At 51.0% G+C, this 18171-nt stretch overlaps 1 protein-coding gene and 1 long non-coding RNA gene across 6 annotated transcripts; one reads left to right on the forward strand and one right to left on the reverse strand.

Annotated features, from left to right (window-relative positions):
• The first annotated feature begins 405 nt into the window (after nt 1–405).
• Nucleotides 406–17663, forward strand: TSKU (tsukushi, small leucine rich proteoglycan). Of its 5 annotated transcripts, none has more exons than XM_040584187.1 (3): nt 407–607; nt 3106–3187; nt 16567–17663. In XM_040584187.1, exon 3 carries the CDS (start codon nt 16574–16576, stop codon nt 17630–17632), a length of 1059 nt encoding a protein of 352 aa, XP_040440121.1. In that variant the 5' UTR covers nt 407–607; nt 3106–3187; nt 16567–16573; the 3' UTR covers nt 17633–17663. The 5 variants fall into 5 exon arrangements, with proteins under 5 accessions (XP_040440125.1, XP_040440121.1, XP_040440122.1 ...); XM_040584188.1 differs by lacking the exon at nt 407–607 and adding an exon at nt 1270–1354; XM_040584189.1 differs by lacking the exon at nt 407–607 and adding an exon at nt 2114–2444.
• Nucleotides 1770–2855, reverse strand: LOC121083623. Its single transcript, XR_005826429.1, has 2 exons — nt 2657–2855; nt 1770–2117 (listed from the first exon to the last, which is right to left on the reverse strand). It is a non-coding gene; the product is annotated as an uncharacterized LOC121083623 (long non-coding RNA).
• Nucleotides 17664–18171: the final 508 nt, after the last annotated feature.

Consider the following 18171-nt stretch of genomic DNA (forward strand, 5'->3'; position numbering starts at 1 on the left):
CAGTCTCCTGCCTGCTGGCATTACTCAGACCTTGGTGCTGCCTTGTCCCACCCTGCACCCTGGGGTGCCGGAGCTGACCTTGGCCCCATATGCCTGGAAAACTGGGGGCAGTGCTCAGGAATAGCACCCGTCCCTGCAAATACAGGGTCTCGCTGGGAACACAGCTGTGCTGCTGTCAGGGTGACTCTGGGGTGATCCCCAAGAAAGCTAAGGGACTGCAAGGGATTGTAGCCAGGGGGATGCCAAGCAGCAGGGAGGGGGAGTGTGTGTGTGCAAAGCCGGCTTGACACCCCCCACCCCGCCTTTTCCCCCATGAGGGGGGTCTGCCAGCTCGGGAGTGGCACAGCCGAGCCTAAGTCCTGCCTCCTGCCTCCTTCCTCCTCCTCCTCCTCCCAGATGTTCCCTTGTGTGCAGCCATCTGTTGAGCTCCCTCCTCCCTCCTCCTGCGGGGAAGGGGGCAGCCCGCTTGCCCGGCCAGCTGCACGCCTTGGACGAGGAGGAGGAGGAGGAGGAGGAGGAGGAGGGAGAAGGAGGAGGGAAGAAGGGGACACCCGGCCCGAAGCCTCGCTGCTGCCGGCTCCCGCCGTGGGAACCGACCCTGGCCCCGGTAAGTCCCCCCCGCCGCCCCCAGCCCGGCGGGCAGCGGCCGGGGCAGGGGCTGCAGAGCCGCGGGGGGGGGGGGGATGGGGGGGCTGCAACCCCCCCGCAACCTCAAATCGCATTTTTGGGGAGGGGGGGAGCTCGCTGTAAAGGGGAGCTGGGCCAGCCCTGGGGGCATTTGCTCGGACACCACCACCACCCCCCCCCCCCCAGCCTCCGAGTGGTGAAACTTTTTTGGTGTGATGAATTTGCCTCGAGTGGGAGCTCGGGGGGGGGGGGGGGGGCGGGGCACCGGTTGCAAAACACCTGGGGTGCTGCTTGGGGGGAAAGACAGAGGTTTCCTGTGGAGGTAAAGTACTTTTTTGCCTACCTCTGGCTTTGTCAAAGGATGGCGGGAGGGGGGGTCAGATTTTGGGGTGCGTACGAGCCCCCAGCCTGGCTCCCCGCCCCCGGGGGGCTGCAGCCGGGGCGGGATGAAGCGTCTCCAGGCGGGATCTCTTCCCTTCTCCTTCCCCCGGTGCAATGGTGGTTTGTGGAGTGCTTGGGGATTGCCACGGCTGCAAAGTAATCCGAGCAGCAGCTGGAGGCTCCGCACCGCCTCCCGTGCCCGGCTTCGGGGCTTTGATTTCACGCAGGGCTCCCTGTCTCCCCCCTCCCCATCCCCACCCTCCCCTCCCAGCACGGCGGGGAGAGGAGAAGCTTTTTGGTCGGGTTCTGGTGCTGGGAAGCTCGCAGGGTTTGCAGCTAACACGAGGTAAGGGGAGAAAGGAGGAGGGGGGAGGGGGTAAAGCTTAAGAGGGGGTTGCCTGGCTGGGGTAAAGAGTCTGAAGGTGCTGGGGGGTCTTCTCCTCCGGGCTGCAGAGATAAAAGCAGGGCAAAGCTCCCTGCCTGGGAATTTCCCATGCCTGTAAGTGGATTAAGCTGGAGGGGAAGGTGTGTTTGGGGAGGGGGGGGGCAGAAGGGAGGGGAAGCAGACCAGGATTTTTTTGTTCTTATTGAAAAAAAAAAAAAAAGAAAAGGAGAAAAAGGCAAGGTAAAAAAAAAAAAAAAAGCTGCTGGTTGTGACTTTTGAAGCAGGAGGTCAGAAAGCACGGGGCTCCCCTGATAACGCACACACCCTGTAAACTTTTAAGCAGCTCCATGGAAACTCGTTATTAATGCTGCAGTCATTAAAAGGCACAGACCACGGCAGATTTATTAGCCCAGTTAACCACAACACGTGCCAGCTCTCTGGAAACAAAAGGGTCCGTCAACTTTCCTCCTTAGCTTGGGATCTGGGAAGGCTGGGAGGAGGGTGGCGAGGATGGAGCCGGCGGTGGCTTGTGTCGTGGGGAAGTGGCATCGCCTCCGTTAACTGACGCTCCGTCGTGGTTAGCTAGCGTGGTTAGCTAGCGTGGTTAGCTAACGTAACTCGGTGGCAGCAAGAGCACGGCGAGCCGTGCCCAGCTCACGGCGTTCATCGCAGCAGCCCGGCGAGGATCCTCCGGTCTCCCAAGTCGACAGATTTCCCCGGGTGCCTGCCATGATAAATCAGCTGCCGTTAGCCTGAATAACCGCATTCACTGAAGTTACAGTAGGAAACTTGTCTGGGTGGACACTGTGCCATTGCTCCGCAGAGAGCAGCCGGCGCTGATCGCTGGCGTTGCGCTGAAATATTGCATTGATCGCCGCTCCGGAGCCCGCCCGGCAGCACGCAGGGCTCGGCTGCCGCGGTAGAGAGCGAGGCGAGTACCGGGGGAAGAGGCGCTGTGGAAAGACAGGGTTAGACCAACGCCTTGCCGATCTCCCCGGGAATAAGGAGCACGCTGGATGTGTTAGATGCTGAAAGGACCGCAGGGAGCCCGGTATGTCCCTGGGAGCATTTGCAGCCTAAACTTGGCTGGCTGCTCGCCGTCGGCGACCAGGCGCTGCAAAGGCAAAGCGGGTTAGCGTCTGCCGTCGTCCTGGCGCGGGGCACAGCTCCTGTCCCCTAGCAACCCACGGGAGCCTGTCCCGGAGAGGACATGGCAGGTGCTGGCTCACATGTAGGTTATAAATGGCCCGGCGAGGCCCTGACCTGTGCTTGGCCGTCGCCTGTCCCCGCTCGAGTGCGGGGTCCCGCTCCGGAGGCGGTGGGTGCGCGGGTGAGCGGTGCTGGCAGGAGGGTGGGTGGCAGCACCCGGACGGACGGGTTCTCCCTTGCGGCATCCTGGAGCAGGCGTGCTGCGGGGGCACGCTGCTGGTTTGTGAATGAATTTGAGCAGCTGCTGGCAGAGACAGTGGGGAGCGATTACAAAATGCTCCGAGGCAGCAAGGACGTGGTGGATATCCCAGGGGACGTTAATTTCTGACGGCAAGGTGGGCTGGCGAGGAAGGCTGTAGGGTTGGGGTGAGGGTCTCCTGCACCCCTATTCTTTTAAGATTGAGTGCAAGGAATAAAACAGCATTGAATGGGTAGGAGGAAATAGCGAGAAGAGCTGTAAAACAAAAAGCGTGTGCAAAAGTCTTTTATTTTTTTGGATGTAGGAAAAAGGATCCTGTGCTCCCCAGCCCTGCAGTGAACAGCGGTGTGTGCCACCCCAGCGTCAGACAGAGCTTGGGAAAAAAGGTGAGCCACCGTCTTTCAGAGGTTTAGACTTTTCCCTCCATCCCTAACTGCTTTTTTTTCCTCCTCTTTCAGTCTCTTCTCCCTCCTCCTCGCTTGTCAGCTGGTTGGTGGGGAGAAGCAGAGGCTGGAGGGTGGGATAAGACAAGGCATCCTTGTCTGGCAGCCCTCCTGACCCCTGGCACCCCCGGGCTGCACACAGTAGCCACAGGGCTGGCTGCCTGGCAGGCTATCAAAAGAAACTTCCGAATGCGGAGAGGTATTGAGGGCTGGGAAGAGATAAAGGCTGGCTCGAGCAAGCCATTTCTTGTCTTAAAACTTGGCACCTGGAGCTAGCGAGGTGAATGTATGAGTGGCTCAGCCGTTCAGTACAGGGAAGCCTCGACATTTTCATTTGTATTGCAAATTTTACATTATTTTTTAAAAGTTCCTGGGAGTTTCCATTGTTCCCTCTTGGAATATTCATGATGTGCAGCAGTGGGGGGTGAAGGAAATAAGTGTTCTGAGAATCACTCCGGCCTGCCCCCTCCCTTGCAGATGCTGCAAGCGATTAAAACAACCTGCCTGCCTTAGCACGGGACATTCCTGAGTTGCATTACCCGGGCTGGAAATCTGCCTGTTGCAGCAGTGGCAAACTGGTAAAAAGCACTTTATCTCTGCTGTAGCTAAGTGGAGGGCCATGTGCTGTGTGTAACAGCTGAGTGCTGGCATCTGTGGCTTTTCTTTTCCTTCCCCTTTTCCCCCTCCTGCTTCTTTTTTGCTCTCCATGTATCTGTGATACTGACTCCTCTCCTTTCCCCTGGTTTGTGCCTGGCAGCTCAAACCCGGGTATAGGGAGAGAAATAGGGATTTTTTTATTTTTTTTTTAAACAACTTTGAATAAGAGAACCATTGTCAGGAAAAACTGAAACTTAAAGGCAAAGCACTGCTGGGGCAGATGGGTCAAACCTCATCATGTCTGAAGTCATATAAGTGCACAGAGCTCTCCAGGTGAGGCAGGACATGTCCCTGACCCCAAAATCACCCATTTTCCTCTCATCCTTAGGAATGAGATGTCTGTAGCAAGAAGCATGGTGAGGCCAAGCTTCACACAGCAGGACAGAGGAGACCCTTTCTCCAAAGCCCTTTAATTCCAGTGCAAAGGCTCAGTTCCCACCCAAGGTGCAACCCCTGTATCTACCCAGGACCAGGGTGTTGCAACCTCTTGCAAGAGATCTCCAGCTGAAAGGATTACAGGATGATAGGGTAACTCTGAATTTAGTCAGTCTTATGCACTGGAGGAGAGGACTGCTCTTCTGGACTGTCCCCAAAGGTCTCATGGTGATGTCCCTATCTCCTGTCTTCACAACATGGTGCATGGTGGCCTCCCCTGGCATTGGGGAGGGGAACAAGGTGCAAGGGTGCAGCACCATGTAGCCCGTATAGGGGGGCACATGTGAGGATGCTGTAGTTTGGGAAGTCTTGTTCTGCTGGTCAGTGAACTCAGGTCAAATCGGGTCAGGAGGTGGCTTAATAGAGAGTGAAGTGGTCAAGGAAGACGGTTGTGTGCATCCTGGGTGACCTGCAGCATCTCCACATGGCATGGCAGAAATGCCACAGAGCTGCACCAAAAACAAGGGGACAGGATGGAGCCAGGGGAGGTGAACAGCATGGGTGGGCAGAGGTCCCTAGAGAGGCAGACCTGATGTTCACAGCCGCTGAGACTGCAGGCACACTTCAGAGTCTATGAATTTGAGGCACTTAGATACTTCTCTACCACAACCACCTCCCCAGGTGTCACCTTCCCTGTCCCTTAGCCTGGCTGCCCATTTTGCAGAGGGCAAAGCAAGGCTGGTTGTCCCGAGTGTCCAGGCAAGGCAGGAGCTGAACGTGGTGCACAAGGACAGTGGTGGCATTTGTCTGGACCTGTTGTGGCAGTGGTGGTGTTGGCTGGGGTCTTCTGTGTGGGGTGAGACTGGGACATCTTGTCTTGTGCTCCCTTCTGGTGCGATTTGAACCTGAGGATGGTACCCCCATCCCCACACAGGAATGACCACCTCTCAGTCCTGGGGTTAGTCATCCTTAAGGTGTCAGGAGGGAAACTGAGGCACATGAATGGGGACTCGTGGTAACATCAGCAGTGAGAAATGGGTCCTGCCGGAGTTGTGTCTCCCAACACACTATAGATGATCTTTCTCTCCAAAATCCCACACTGGCCAAGAGGGCATCCTAGGGCAGGGAGAGGAGTCAAAGGACTGAGGAGATACTAAAGACCACATCACTGGGGCACTGAAGCATCATCTGGGGTGGGAACTGTGGCTGGGGTGATGCCCCGCTGGTAAACCCTTTATCAGCTTTACGTAGATCCCCTTCCCCTCCCCAAATCCGCCCTCGCCAAATCTTGTAGGATACCCACTGGGCATAGCCAATGTCTCACAAGCTTCCTCGGGGTGGGAGCAGCTCCTGAAACCCCAGCTGATGCTCTACCAAGCAGTTTTGTTGGCATTCATTGTTCACAGTGTCACATTGCAAGAATTACTGGGGGGAAGAAAGGCCAGGAGGGGAATGAGACGGGAGCCTCCAGCTGTGCTGTTTGCAACAATAATGGCCAGGATTGTATTTATTATCTTCTTGGTGGAGGGTCTGCAGCTGCACACGGAGAGCCACAGGCAGCAAAGAGGCCCAGAGATTATTGTGCATGGAAAAAAAAACCCCAACCACAAAAATAAATAAAAAGCCCACAAAGAAGCCCTGGGCCGGCTGGAGCAGTGCTGAGGGGCACCCAGTGTAACATCACCTCCTTGCTTTGCCCTCCCTTATCGAAGCTAGCAGCCCCGCAGGGCTATTGGGAGGAGGGAGGTTGGGAGCTGCTGCCTTTCAGAGAGCTGAGGCCACATGGTATCTATCCTCTTAAAACCCTTCCAGCTCCTGCCAGGGCTGGAGGCATTGCCCAGCTGGGGTGAATTTCTTTTCCGTCTCCTTTACGCATGATTTCAGCTGGTGCTGGCTGCCTCTGCTTGCTGGAGTCGGGCACAGCACTGTGACTGAGGCACGACGTCGGGGGCAGCATGTGGACATCTGATTTGCAGCCACTTCTGTTTCAAGGAGAAAGGGCTGCAAAGCCCTTAGAGATACAGGATGATGGGGCTGCTATGAGCTGTTCAATCCTGGCGGGCAGTATCTCACCAGGAAGGGCAGAGGCATCACCCTGGGATATATCGCCTTCCCCTGGCACCATCCCTCCTCTCTTTTCCTTCCTTTCCCCTGCCCAGCTCATCCTCTCCAGGGGAACCCATCCATGTCCATCCATGCAGCAAGGTCCTTCTGCAGCTCAGGCCAGCCCACTGGCATGGTTAAAAGCAAACCAGGTGAGGGATGTGGGGTACATCCATAGATATCACGCCTTTCCCTCATGGACCAGACAGCTGCTGGTGGGTCCTTGCAACCTGTGCTCCCCTGGGATGGAACGTTGTGTATGCCACCCCAGGCTCACCCATGGCAGATGGCATTTCCCAGCTTGGGCACAACGACGTGGCTGAGTGGCTCTGTTAACAATTAAACCCAAAAAGTGTCCATTGTGGGTAGGAGGTTTCTTCTCCCCGTGCTGCAACTCTTGAAGTTTCTTGCTGGCGGGGTGTATGGTGTTCGTCCCAGAGTGCATTCCTCTTGAATTATATCATGTCTCGGGGAGCCGGAGTGCCGTGAAAAAGTATCACCACAGCAGGAGCTGGCACAGGAGCTGGCTGGGGTTGAGGGTCAGATGTGGGAGAGCATCATCAAGGGCTGAAGCTACAGGAGAAGGCTGCTGGGATCACTTTAGCTTCCAATAATGATCTGTTAAGAAATGAGGCCCTGCCTCAGTTTCATGCTTTAAAAATTCACGTCATCTTGCTGGCTTTCTTAGTCTGGCACCAGGAATGGTCAGAGAGGAGGGAGAAGCATGTGCAACCCCAAAATTGCAGATGAAGCTGTGATCCATCATTTTTAAATTGATCTTTTTGCAAAGGGGGACACAGCCCTGAAGAAAGAGGGTTTAATCCTCCCAGGGTTACTGCTGTGATCTGGGTAAAGCCTGGGTACTCGCATCCTCCCTTTGTGCATCAGAGCGAGCCCTTGGGCGTCGGAGATGATGGGGCAGGGGGATCTGTTGGTAACTTTACCAGGTCCCTCTACAACAAAATGCATCAGAGTTGGTGTAAAACTCGGTGTAAACCTCTCCTTTTGCTGTGAAGCGCCATGCCGAAGGGCTGGTCTGTCCTTCTGTTCGTGCCAAAATAACTCCTCTGCAACACAGACTGCCCGTTCTGGGATGTGTCGCTGGGTTTATGATAAAGATCCTATTCGGGCTGAGTTTGAGACAGTTAAGAAAATATTTGTGTTCCTGGCTGAGATGAGGTCTCTGTTATGCTCAGCGAGCGCCAGGATAGCGAGACCTCCTGTTCCTGGAAATGCTCACGGTAACGAAGAGAGGGGGGTGGGAAGCAGGGGTTGCTGGGGATAAAAGGATTTGGGGTGGTCACCCCCGGGGTGATGCTGGGGCAGGAGAAAGCCCTGAGCTCCTGCATACCTTGTGGGCACCTTGTTTGATCCCATGTGTCTAGTGCTGCTGGGAACCGGTGTGAGGCTGACGATGCTCCCAGTTTGAGCGGTCCTGCAGCTGGCATAGCCAGGAGCCAACAGTGGGGCCAGGATGCTCACATTCCGTCTGCTCCCCGCAAGCCCCGTGAATCCCCCGCCGGCGCTGCCGGGAGGTTCCATGCCGTGCTGACGCCTGCCTTCCCCATCCACAGCCCCTCCGGAGGCTTGGCAAGCTTCATTTCCTTTTGGGAACGCCTCCTCCGGGCACAAGCACAGCTCAGCATGAGGCTGGCGAGCAAAATTGCTTTCAAAAGCCACGGGAGATTATTTCCCCCACCCCAAATAAAGCTGCTATTAACCTGACAGTTTCCCCGGGCTAAGTGAGGAAGGGGAATTTTTGTGTAAAACCCTGGTGCCACAGTAACATAATTCCTAATTTGCTGGTGCTGGAGGTGGCACCAGCTTTTTCCCACTTGAGGTGAAATTCCTGGGAGTTGGGCTGTATTGTTTGCTTCCAAGAGGTGGCTTTTTGAGACGCACTGCTCTGGAGGTGGCAGAAATAGTCTGTATTTCAGCCATGGATGTAAATCAGCTGGAACTCACCGTATGGGCTGGCAGATCTGCCCACACAGGTTTCCTTTTGCCAGAGCCCAAAATACACCACACTGCACCCTGATTTCCTCCTGGAGGGGGGGATGAGGGATGCTGGAGGGGGGAGACTGCACAAGTGGAATAAACTGTTAGCTTAGTTTAAACACTAGGATGATAAATTACCTGTGGCCTCTTGCAAAGCAGATGGGATTTGTGACATTACAGTTGGAGCAAAGAATATTTTAATAGGTCTTTCCCATTCTTTTATGAAGAAAGGATTTTTTTTTTCCTTTAGAGAAAAAAAAATAGAGCAGAGGCTGTTTCAGCTGAGCGAGGGATGTCCCATGTTTGAAAACAAACCCATCATGTGAAGCTGTAGGGTTTGGAGGTGCTCTAGATCAATCCCATATGTCTTCTCTGAAGCCCACGTGGTGCGTTGCAGGGCTGCTTGGTTTTGGCTTTGGGGTTGGGAAATGCTTATGATGCTTAACAATTTGGCTTTGCTCTTGCTTATCTTATCTATCCCATCCCCTGTAACATCTATGAAAATCTCCCTGAAGGATGGAAAGCATGGGTGGGATGCTGGTTAATCATGGCGGGTTTGGCTCAGTGGTTTCTCTGTGTTCGGAGATGAGAAAAGTGAATGGAGATAACTAAGATTTGGGGAAAATGAGGAATGGTGTCTTGTTTTTTCCTTCCCTACCCCTTCTGGCTGTCCACAACCCAAATTCCATGGGTTTTGGTGAGATGTGGACTCGATGCAGAGCAATGGAGTTCTTGTCCAGATCTGGGAGCAACATCTCATCTCTGTTTATGGCAGTTTTGTCCTCTCTTGAAATTACTTCAGTGGGGACAAAGCACCCCACAGAGCAAATAAACCACTGGCTCATGATCTTGTCTTGGCTGCCACCTGTGATCCCTGGGGACCCAGGGTTAGAAAGAATGAATCCTTCCCTGAGCCCATCCATCCCCATCATGCCACCCACCCTGGTCTGCCTTAAATACAACCACTTCTCTGCACTGAGGGAGGAGAGGTGACTTTTTCTTTCCATCCCCAGTTTGGTGCCTATTGTACTTCATTCTTCCATCACCTGGTAATGTCAATTTCTGATACCACTGGGCTAATTGCTTGCTAACAACTCCCCCTTTGGTGGTGAGGCTCTTGACTGAATGCAAAGGAGGTGCTTTTACATACATTATTAAAAATCACTAAAGCAGAAAGGAGTTAATAGAGAAATCATTTCCCCCCCCCCCCCCCATTCCCTGCATTTAGTTTTGATTTCCCCCAGTGAGTGGGATGACGGGGCAAAAAGTGTTCAGGCACCTGCGGGATGATTTCAGCTCCTGGTCAGGCCCTTTGTGTCATAAGGGCTAAAGCCACTGTCCCAGTGGCTGAGTTTCCCCCCATCTCAGTGCTTGCCTGCACTGGTGGGGGAAATAGGGTGAGGAGAAGGAGAAAACTGGGTTGCACATCCCTTTCCTTATATCCTGGTGGGTGGCTGGGGATGGCTCTGCTGTCTTTGCAGAGATTTGCACTTCCCACTGACAAAACCGTCAGTGTGAAGGGTGATAACCTATCACCCCAAAGCAACTTGTGCAGTGGCTCCTGATGGAGGGCTCCATGAAATTAAGCTGAATTTAGAAGAGCCAAGAGACTAATTCTCACCCTGCTGTCACTTACACCTAAAGCAAGTCCACTGAACTCCCCCAAGCCCATCTAAGCAAATGCAGGGTCAAACCTAAATAGCATATATATATGGAAGGAGTTTTACATTTCACAGGCTGTGACATTAGCTTTATTTTTTCCTTATGATGTTGCTGGGCAGAAAAAAATAGATCTCAGTGCAATTTAGACACTATTTTTTTTCCAAATACAAAATTTATATAATTTATATATATATAAAATAATGAGAATCTTGGACTCTCATTAGCTCTCCTCTCCCTAAATCCAAGGAGTCATGAACACCGAGTACAAAACCAGGACTGGTATTTGCAAAGTGTACCCCAGTCCAGCCAACAGCAAAAAATACCGAATGGCTCAGGAAGCCCTGTTCCCATTTACACCAGAACTCCTTTGTGAGGAAGCACTAATTGGTTTAATGAGCTTTATAGAGGGGGTAAACGTAACTCTTTGCTGCATGTATGTAGGGAAGCCTTCTGCAGGGAAGAGCCAGTCTGAAGCAGGCAGAGCAAAAGCCTGGATGACCTTTTACTGTCAATAGATTTGCACAAAAGGAAAGGAAAAGAAAAGGAAAAGGAAAGGAAAGGAGAAAAGAAAAAAAAAAAAGAAAAAGGAAAAGAAAAAAGAAAAGAAAAAAAGAAAAGAAAATAAAGAAAGAGTAACCTTGTCAGCAGCAGTTTCTTTATCATGTGAGGGGTGTGAGCCTGCGAGTTAAGGGATTAATGGTTGCTGGCTGTAGGCTGGTTTGAGCCAGCTCCACTGTCTGGTGTATGGGATCTGGAGACCGGGCTGTGATTGCATCTGTGGCGTCATTTGGACTCAGCCCCAGAGAGTCCACACTGGAAAAGTGTAGCTGTTGCTAGCGCTGCACTTTACTCAATAATTATTCTTATTTTACAGAATAATTAACAGGAGGAGACAGGGGGAAAGGTCCCTGAAGCAATTTTATCGTTGGAAAAGCAACTCAGGAGCATCATGGTGCTCCGAAGCTGCCTCTCAGAGCCTCCCAAGTATTTAAAGAGAGAAAGAGCCAGTTATCTTTGGTTTCGTTATTTTGTCTTTTGCAGCCTGGAGGACTTATGGCCTGTATCATATCCTATGCAGCTTGTTTCACTTTCCCATAACGTTCCCTTTCCCCTGCCCCCAATTAGTGATTGCAGCCAAGTGGGCCTTGTGGGCCTTGCTATAAAGACTTTGTTTTTTCTTTACTTGGCTGATGCAAGAGACAGAAGACAATCCCCTAAACTTCTTCCCGATGAAATATTGTTGCTAATCCAGCTCCTCTGTCCTTTGCTAGAACAGCAACTCTGTTTGGGATAGGTGGACTCCTGGCCTTCCTTTTTGCTTCTTTTCTCTAAAGGTTGTTCTGTTGTTAATCGAGGATTTCCAGCACCACATTGGCAAGAAACCTGGAAATTGCCAGGATCTTTCCACCATGCCTTAAGCACGCAGGGATTTGCGTCATACGTGATCTGCTGTAATTGTGGGCTGCAGTGGAAAAGACAGGTCCTTTTTCCCCCATTCCCGTGTCAGAGCCCGATTTGCAGGAAAATTGACCCACCAAAGGGGGAAAAGGAAGATTAGGGTTTTTTTGTTGGATAAGTGAGCTGAACTGATTCATCCTGGGTGCAGCTGGTTGCTGGGTGGGACTTGGGTCTGGAAGATGCAGCCAGGGGTGGGGTGGGAAGCAGTATACCGGGGAGACTAGGCATCCTATTCCGCCACGGACAAGGTAGACATGGGGCATCCCCAAGGATGGGTCTGCTCTTAGGTGGCTTTCATACCCTCCTGGAGCAGTTTCTCTCTCTTCACCCCACTGTAGAGACAACCTGTGTTTCTGCACTTCTTACTTATGTACCTTAAGCTTCATTGGGTGACTTCAGGTCTTCAGCTCTCACTTCTGCTGCATTTCAGCCGATGCTTTGACAAGTGGCATATTCAGGGGGGCTGAGGAGTGCAGTGTGAAGAACAGGGCAGCCATTTTCTGACTCCATCAAACAATGAACTTTAAAACACCTCCTCCTTGTATTTTTTTTTAATTAATCCTTGATTTTTGGTGATAGGGATTTCTGGCTTGGTGGTTGCCAGGGCAACCGGAGGTAGCCTAGGTAGCATCCTTTTCATCTCTGCATTCCTCAAGGGGGACGCATCCCCAAGCAATGGGCTTCCATCCAGGGTGGGATGTGTTAGCACATCTCCCTTGGATGGGAATGAGGTGGAAAAGTCTCAGCTGTGGATTGGGGAGGATAGTGGGAAATGTCTTTTTTTGAGGAATGAAGAGGAGAAGGAGGAAAGCAAGTGCAGTGAGAAGTGTGAATTTGCAACACCACTATAACAGGGATTACCTCTCTCCTACCCCACGCCCTGACCACCAGCTGACACCTGGGTTTCTTCTGAAGACTGGTTTTAAAATAAGATTATAATGTTCTTTTTGGCAGAGAAATCTCAGTGTGAGGTTTCTGCTCAAGTCCTGCCACATGACATTGCAGGGGATGAGCAGAGCAGGGAGGAGACATCAGGGCATCTGCAGGCTTAGGGAGAGATGCGGGATGTGGGGAGAAGGCTAGCACCCTGCTAGGAGCTTGGCTCAACCTTGGCTCCATTATCCACCACCGGGTCTCCCTGGGGTTGTCTCAGGATATTTGCCGTGCAGAAAGGATGAGCAAGATACAAAAAACAGAGCCCTGCAGCCACTCTGGACACGTAAAACATGGGGGGACAATACTGCACCCCCCACAGCTCCTGTTAAAATCAGGGGGTATAACAAGTCCCTCTGACCTGTGAAATGGCCAAAATTTATCCCTAGGATCTCTCCACACCACAACACCCATAGAAGTGAAGAGGTTATGGCTGGACTAGCCCAAGGGTGGGCTGCTTTCCCCTGGTGACTTTCCCCCCACCATCCCAGGTGATGGTGCCAGTGGTTTCTGGTCCATGGTGTTCCCTCCAGGTGAATTTCCCCAGCGCTGCAGGAGGATAACTCATCTTCCTTTTACAAGGGGATACCTTGGCCTCCTGCCTTTATCAACAGAGCAGCTCGCAGGCAGCAATCCAAAGGCAATTTGATGCGGTTTCAGATGCACGCTGTACACAGATGAACTGAAAATGCCTGTGGCATGTCTCTTTTCCCATTTCAAGGAGCACTGTCGATCGCTCCATGCAATGATAAAGCATGCCTGTACCTGACTAAGCTTTTCATTGATTATTTGGCAATGCAGAAGTCTCTTTCTTGGACTGGAAGATGACCAGAACGTTTATTTCTCCCATCTTTTATCAGTGTTATTAGCCAAGTGGCTTGTTAGCCAATGAATGCTTCATGCTGCTCCGCAAGGGAGTTTTTAACTGGTAGTAGTGGATTGAATCTCATCTGCAAAGCAATTGCAGAGCCAGTAAGAGAGAATCTGGGGTAGTGCTGCAAGAAGGGAGGAGGCAGTAGACACTGTGCAAATATCTAAGCTGAGCTTTCCATACTGCATTTCAGCTGTGTAATGTTTTGTCCTTGGTGCTGGCTGGAGTGATGGGTGTTGCAGTGGGAGTCACTGTATCTGCCTCCTTCTGGTGATAATTTTTGGGGCAGATCAGGAAGGGAATTCCCATGTCAAAAGGGGTTTGAGCAGCTGCATAGCAAAGCCCAGCGCTGGCTTTAATTCTCCTCTCAGTTTATAGAATCACAGAATGGTTTGGGCTGGAAAGGACCTGAAAGGTCATCTAGTTCCACCCCCCTGCCATGGGCAGGGACACCTTCAGCTAGATCAGGTCACTCAGAGCCCTGTCCATCCTGACCTTGAGTGTTCCCAGGGATGGGGCACATACCACCTCTCTGGGCAACCTGTGCCATTGTCTCACCACCCTCACTGTAAAAAATTTCTTTCTTATATCAAGTCCAAATCTCCCCTCTTTTAATGTAAAACCATTACCCCTTGTCCTGTCGCTACAGGCCCTACTAAAAAGTCTATTCCCAGTTAAACTAGGACTTTGGAGATTGTCCTCTTGCTTTTCTTTGGGTGTCCCAGCAGGAGCCCACAAAGGTCTTAGCAGTACTCAGAAAGCCAAGTCTCACACTGATGTGTCTCTGGACCTGCTGGGGTTTGATCCGGTTCCCATTGGAGCCAACGGGATGCCACAAGGAACTGAGCTGGGCTTTTGAAGAAGTTAGGAGGTGCTTTCCCTGCTGTAGACAACCAGTGGGGATAGCCACTGGGTGGGATTTGGGAAAAAAAACCACCAGTAGGCTGAGCTGACACTAATGCAGGTACTTCCCTGTATATGAGACATGTAATGTCTGAGGTTTTGGGGTTTTAGTTTCCAAAGAGCTCCCCACTGCCATAATTTCCCCTGGTAATAAAACATTTAAGTGTGTTCCAAATGCAGCTTCACGGGGCGGGGGGGGGGGGGGGGGGGGGGGGGGGGTGAATAAAAAAAGAAAAAAAAAAAAAAAAAAAGCAGCAGTATTTAGTCTTGGAGGGACCACAGAAGGGAGCAAGCTGTGGTCTTGTCTGCACAGAACCAGAGCGGAACAGCCTTGATGTCACTAGGAGAGGGATATCTGGAAACGTGTCTGCAGGCAGGAGCTCTACCCACTGTGTCCCCTCGGCACACATACGTGTTTTCTCAAGAAACAGTTGAGATGGGCTGGAGTAGGGCTCATCTTACTGAATTTCTGTTATTTCTATAGAATAATGGACCCCAGAGGACTGCATGTTGGCCTTCAGCAGTGCTTTGGTTGCATGCACTTTGGCCAGAGTCCCAGTCTCTGCTCTCTGTTTGCAGGAGGTCTGGGAGTTACTGCCAGACAAGTCGTACCAGTGATCAGGACAATGTTTTTGCAACTCTTTTTCCCCTTTGCAGTTCTTTTGCACATTGGCAAGTAATTCCTGGTCGGTCTCCTGGGAAGAAGGGCAGGGCCGAGAAGACGGTGCTGAAAAGGGAGAGAAGCTGCTGCCAAGGGGTGGGTGAGGGAAGATGAAGTGTGAACTTCTAGGAAATGGTCCTGGGAAGGTGCAAGGGCTGTGGGGAAGGCGCCTCAGCCAGATCAAAGGCTGTGTGGGAAAGATGATACTGCAAGGAAGTTAACAAAGTGCTTTTAAACAGTGATGGAAAAGGTGAGAATAGAGACCAGGGGGGCTGAGATGGGGACTGGAACATGTGTTTAAAGGGAACTTTTTTCTTTTCTTTTTTTTTGGCTAAATGAGTGCTTGGCACGAGTGTCTTTGTTTATGGCAATCAGCATAGCCAATGACCAGTGCTGATGGATCTCGTGCCTGGTTTGGTGGGAGTTTTTGTAGCTAACCTCCTGGAGACCTTGCTGATAAGGCACGAGGATCCATCACCCATGACTGCAAAGGAAACAAATGAGGACAGCCCTTGCTGCCTCTGCTGACCTGCGGGATGCTGGCATGCTCCAATTTACCCTCTCCAGAGATGCTTTTTTGGCTGGCTCTTGAAATTACACAGTTCTGTTCCCCACAGTTGTGAAAAAGAACTGCTAGGGTGCAATCTGAAGAGGCCCAGCAAAGTCAGGTCAGCTCTCTTCCACCCTCAGCTGTGAGGCTGGAGGGACAGAAATGTCTTAGATGGAGGAGGGCCAAAACCAGAGGGTTGGAGACAGCTCCTTGCTTGTTGGCGTTGTTAATCAGAGATAATACTTAATGTATTTAGCAAAGACTGCCCAGAGGCTCTATATGAAATAAATTGGATCTTTCCACTTGATGCCTGTGCAGGAGGCCAGGCCCAACACAGCAGAGTCTGGGTTAGACTGAGCAGTTCTTGGTTCGTTTGCTCTGGCGGGCAAGGAACCAAGTGGCTGTTGCCTGTCCCACCTGCCACCAGCCTGAGAAGGGTTGGTTTTAGCCACCTGATATAAAGCAATGGTCATACCTACCTAAACACTTCTAAATTTGCATCTGAAGTCTATGCAAAGGACACGTGCTGTCCATTTGGGCAGTAGGCAGGTGGCCTTTCTAGCTGTTCATCCGTGATGATGTTCTGATGATGCCATTATCTCTGTCATCTACAGGAAATCTGAACGGAGCTTTGGCTTTTCCTTTCCTGATAATACTTTTGGACACCTAAGGCTCCCACTGGGCACACAGCCCAGAAAAATGATTTCTCCAACCTGTCAATGCAGGGTCTTAAACCCAGTGCTCCCCAAACTTACATACATGCTGTGACTTGAAGACCTCTCTGTACTGGTTTGCTAGGCTGTAAAATGGCTGTTTCAGCTGTCATTTAGCTTCTTCCATGGTCCAGTCAAAAGGATGCATGTTGGATAGATCTTTCTTCAAGGCAGCCTGCTTTTCTTGCAGCTAATTTCCAGTTGCGTCTTCACTTGGTTGTATCTGCAAAAACTGTTGACCCAATATTTCTTCATTAAATTCCTGCTAGGGTTCGTAACATGAGAGACAACGTGTTTGGGATATCCATGCTATTTAAGACTGTACTTTATCTATCCCTTTGGAAAGACAGAGCGGAAGACTGCACAACTCAAACTACATCTACGGTAGGGTAATTTCTGTGGCAATTAAATCTATTTCCTTATCTTCTTGTTTTCCAGGTCAACAATGCAGTCCCTAGCCTGGTTCAATTTGCTGCTTCTCCTTCCTTGTTTTGGTACGACCAAAACCTGCTTCCCTGGCTGCCACTGCGAAGTCGAAAGCTTTGGTCTCTTTGACAGCTTTAGCTTGACCAAGGTGGACTGCAGTGGAATAGGCTCACACATTGTTCCTGTCCCAATCCCTCTGGATACCTCCTACTTGGATCTATCATCAAACAAACTGGAAACAATCAATGAATCGATGCTTACTGGCCCCGGGTACACCACCTTGGTAAGCCTCGACCTGAGCTACAACAAAATTGCCAAGATTTCCTCCACAACCTTCTCCAGGCTTCGGTACCTGGAGTCCTTGGATCTGAGCCATAACTCTCTGCAAGTCCTTCCGGAGGACTGTTTCTCCAGTTCTCCTTTGGGTGACATAGATTTGAGCCATAACAAGCTCTTGGATATCGCTATAGACATTTTTGCTTCTAAAGGTCAAGGAAAACCCCTGAATGTGGATCTATCCAATAATAAGCTCAGCACAATAACGAGGCACCGTGAGAAGAGCATCCCCAACATCCAGAACTTAAATCTTTCTGGAAACAGGCTAACATCTGTGCCAAACCTTCAAGGTATTCCTCTCCGATACTTAAATCTTGATGGGAACCCTCTAGTCAAGATTGAGAAAGGAGACTTCACAGGGCTGAAAGATTTGATTCATTTATCCCTCAGTGGCCTGAGTGGCTTTGGAGAGTTATCTCCTTACAGCTTCAAGGAGCTACCAGCCCTCCAAGTTCTGGATTTATCCAGCAATCCCAACTTGAAGTCATTGACTGCTGAAGTTATCTTTGGTCTGAACTCCCTACAAGAGCTCAACCTCTCTGGAACAGGTGTGTCATCCTTGCCAAAGACTGTGCTGAAATACCTGCCTTCCATCAAAAGCATCACCTTGGGGAAGAACATACAGTGTCTTAAGACCATCAAAGAAGGCCAGTACCACCGACAAATTGGGCTGACCAAAAAAGAGGTCCTCAGTTGCCACGACAGTCACGGCTCCGTAGCAGCAGCACCTTACGTTTCGTGATGAAAGCTGGGGAGAAGGGGTGGGTGAGGGGGGGGCGTGAGGTTTGTACAGATGTCGGACTGAGATGGCTTGCAGTGTGCCTTTTGTAAAACTGTCAATAATTTATATATTTGTATATGCCAATACTTGATTGTTTGTGAATTTTATAAACTCTCAAAAATCCTGGCCCATGTCATCTGCAAGCTCCAGATTTTACCTGGTGCGTTGAGGTCCTCACGGAGCCGGTTAGCTCAAGAGTGGTGATGCTGCACAGCGGGGACCAAGATGCTCTGCAGGTCCCAGGGCAGAACAGTTGGCCTGGAGCAAACTTTTGTGCTCCGGACATGTTTGTAGGAGCAAAGCTATGTCTCTCCAGAGCACACACCAAAACGTACCAACTTTGTAGCTACTTGCTTAGAAACCCATGTATCATCCTATTTTTAATTATTACTCCCGAAGAAGTGCCTTCTGGATGTTGCCTTCATTAGCAGCACCCTGTTCCCTGTCATGCACTTTCAGTCTTGAAGAAACATTTCCAGACAAACCTGAATACAGGGTGC

Source organism: Falco naumanni, chromosome 2, assembly GCF_017639655.2.
Source record: "Falco naumanni isolate bFalNau1 chromosome 2, bFalNau1.pat, whole genome shotgun sequence".
Classification (NCBI taxonomy): Eukaryota; Metazoa; Chordata; class Aves; order Falconiformes; family Falconidae; genus Falco; species Falco naumanni.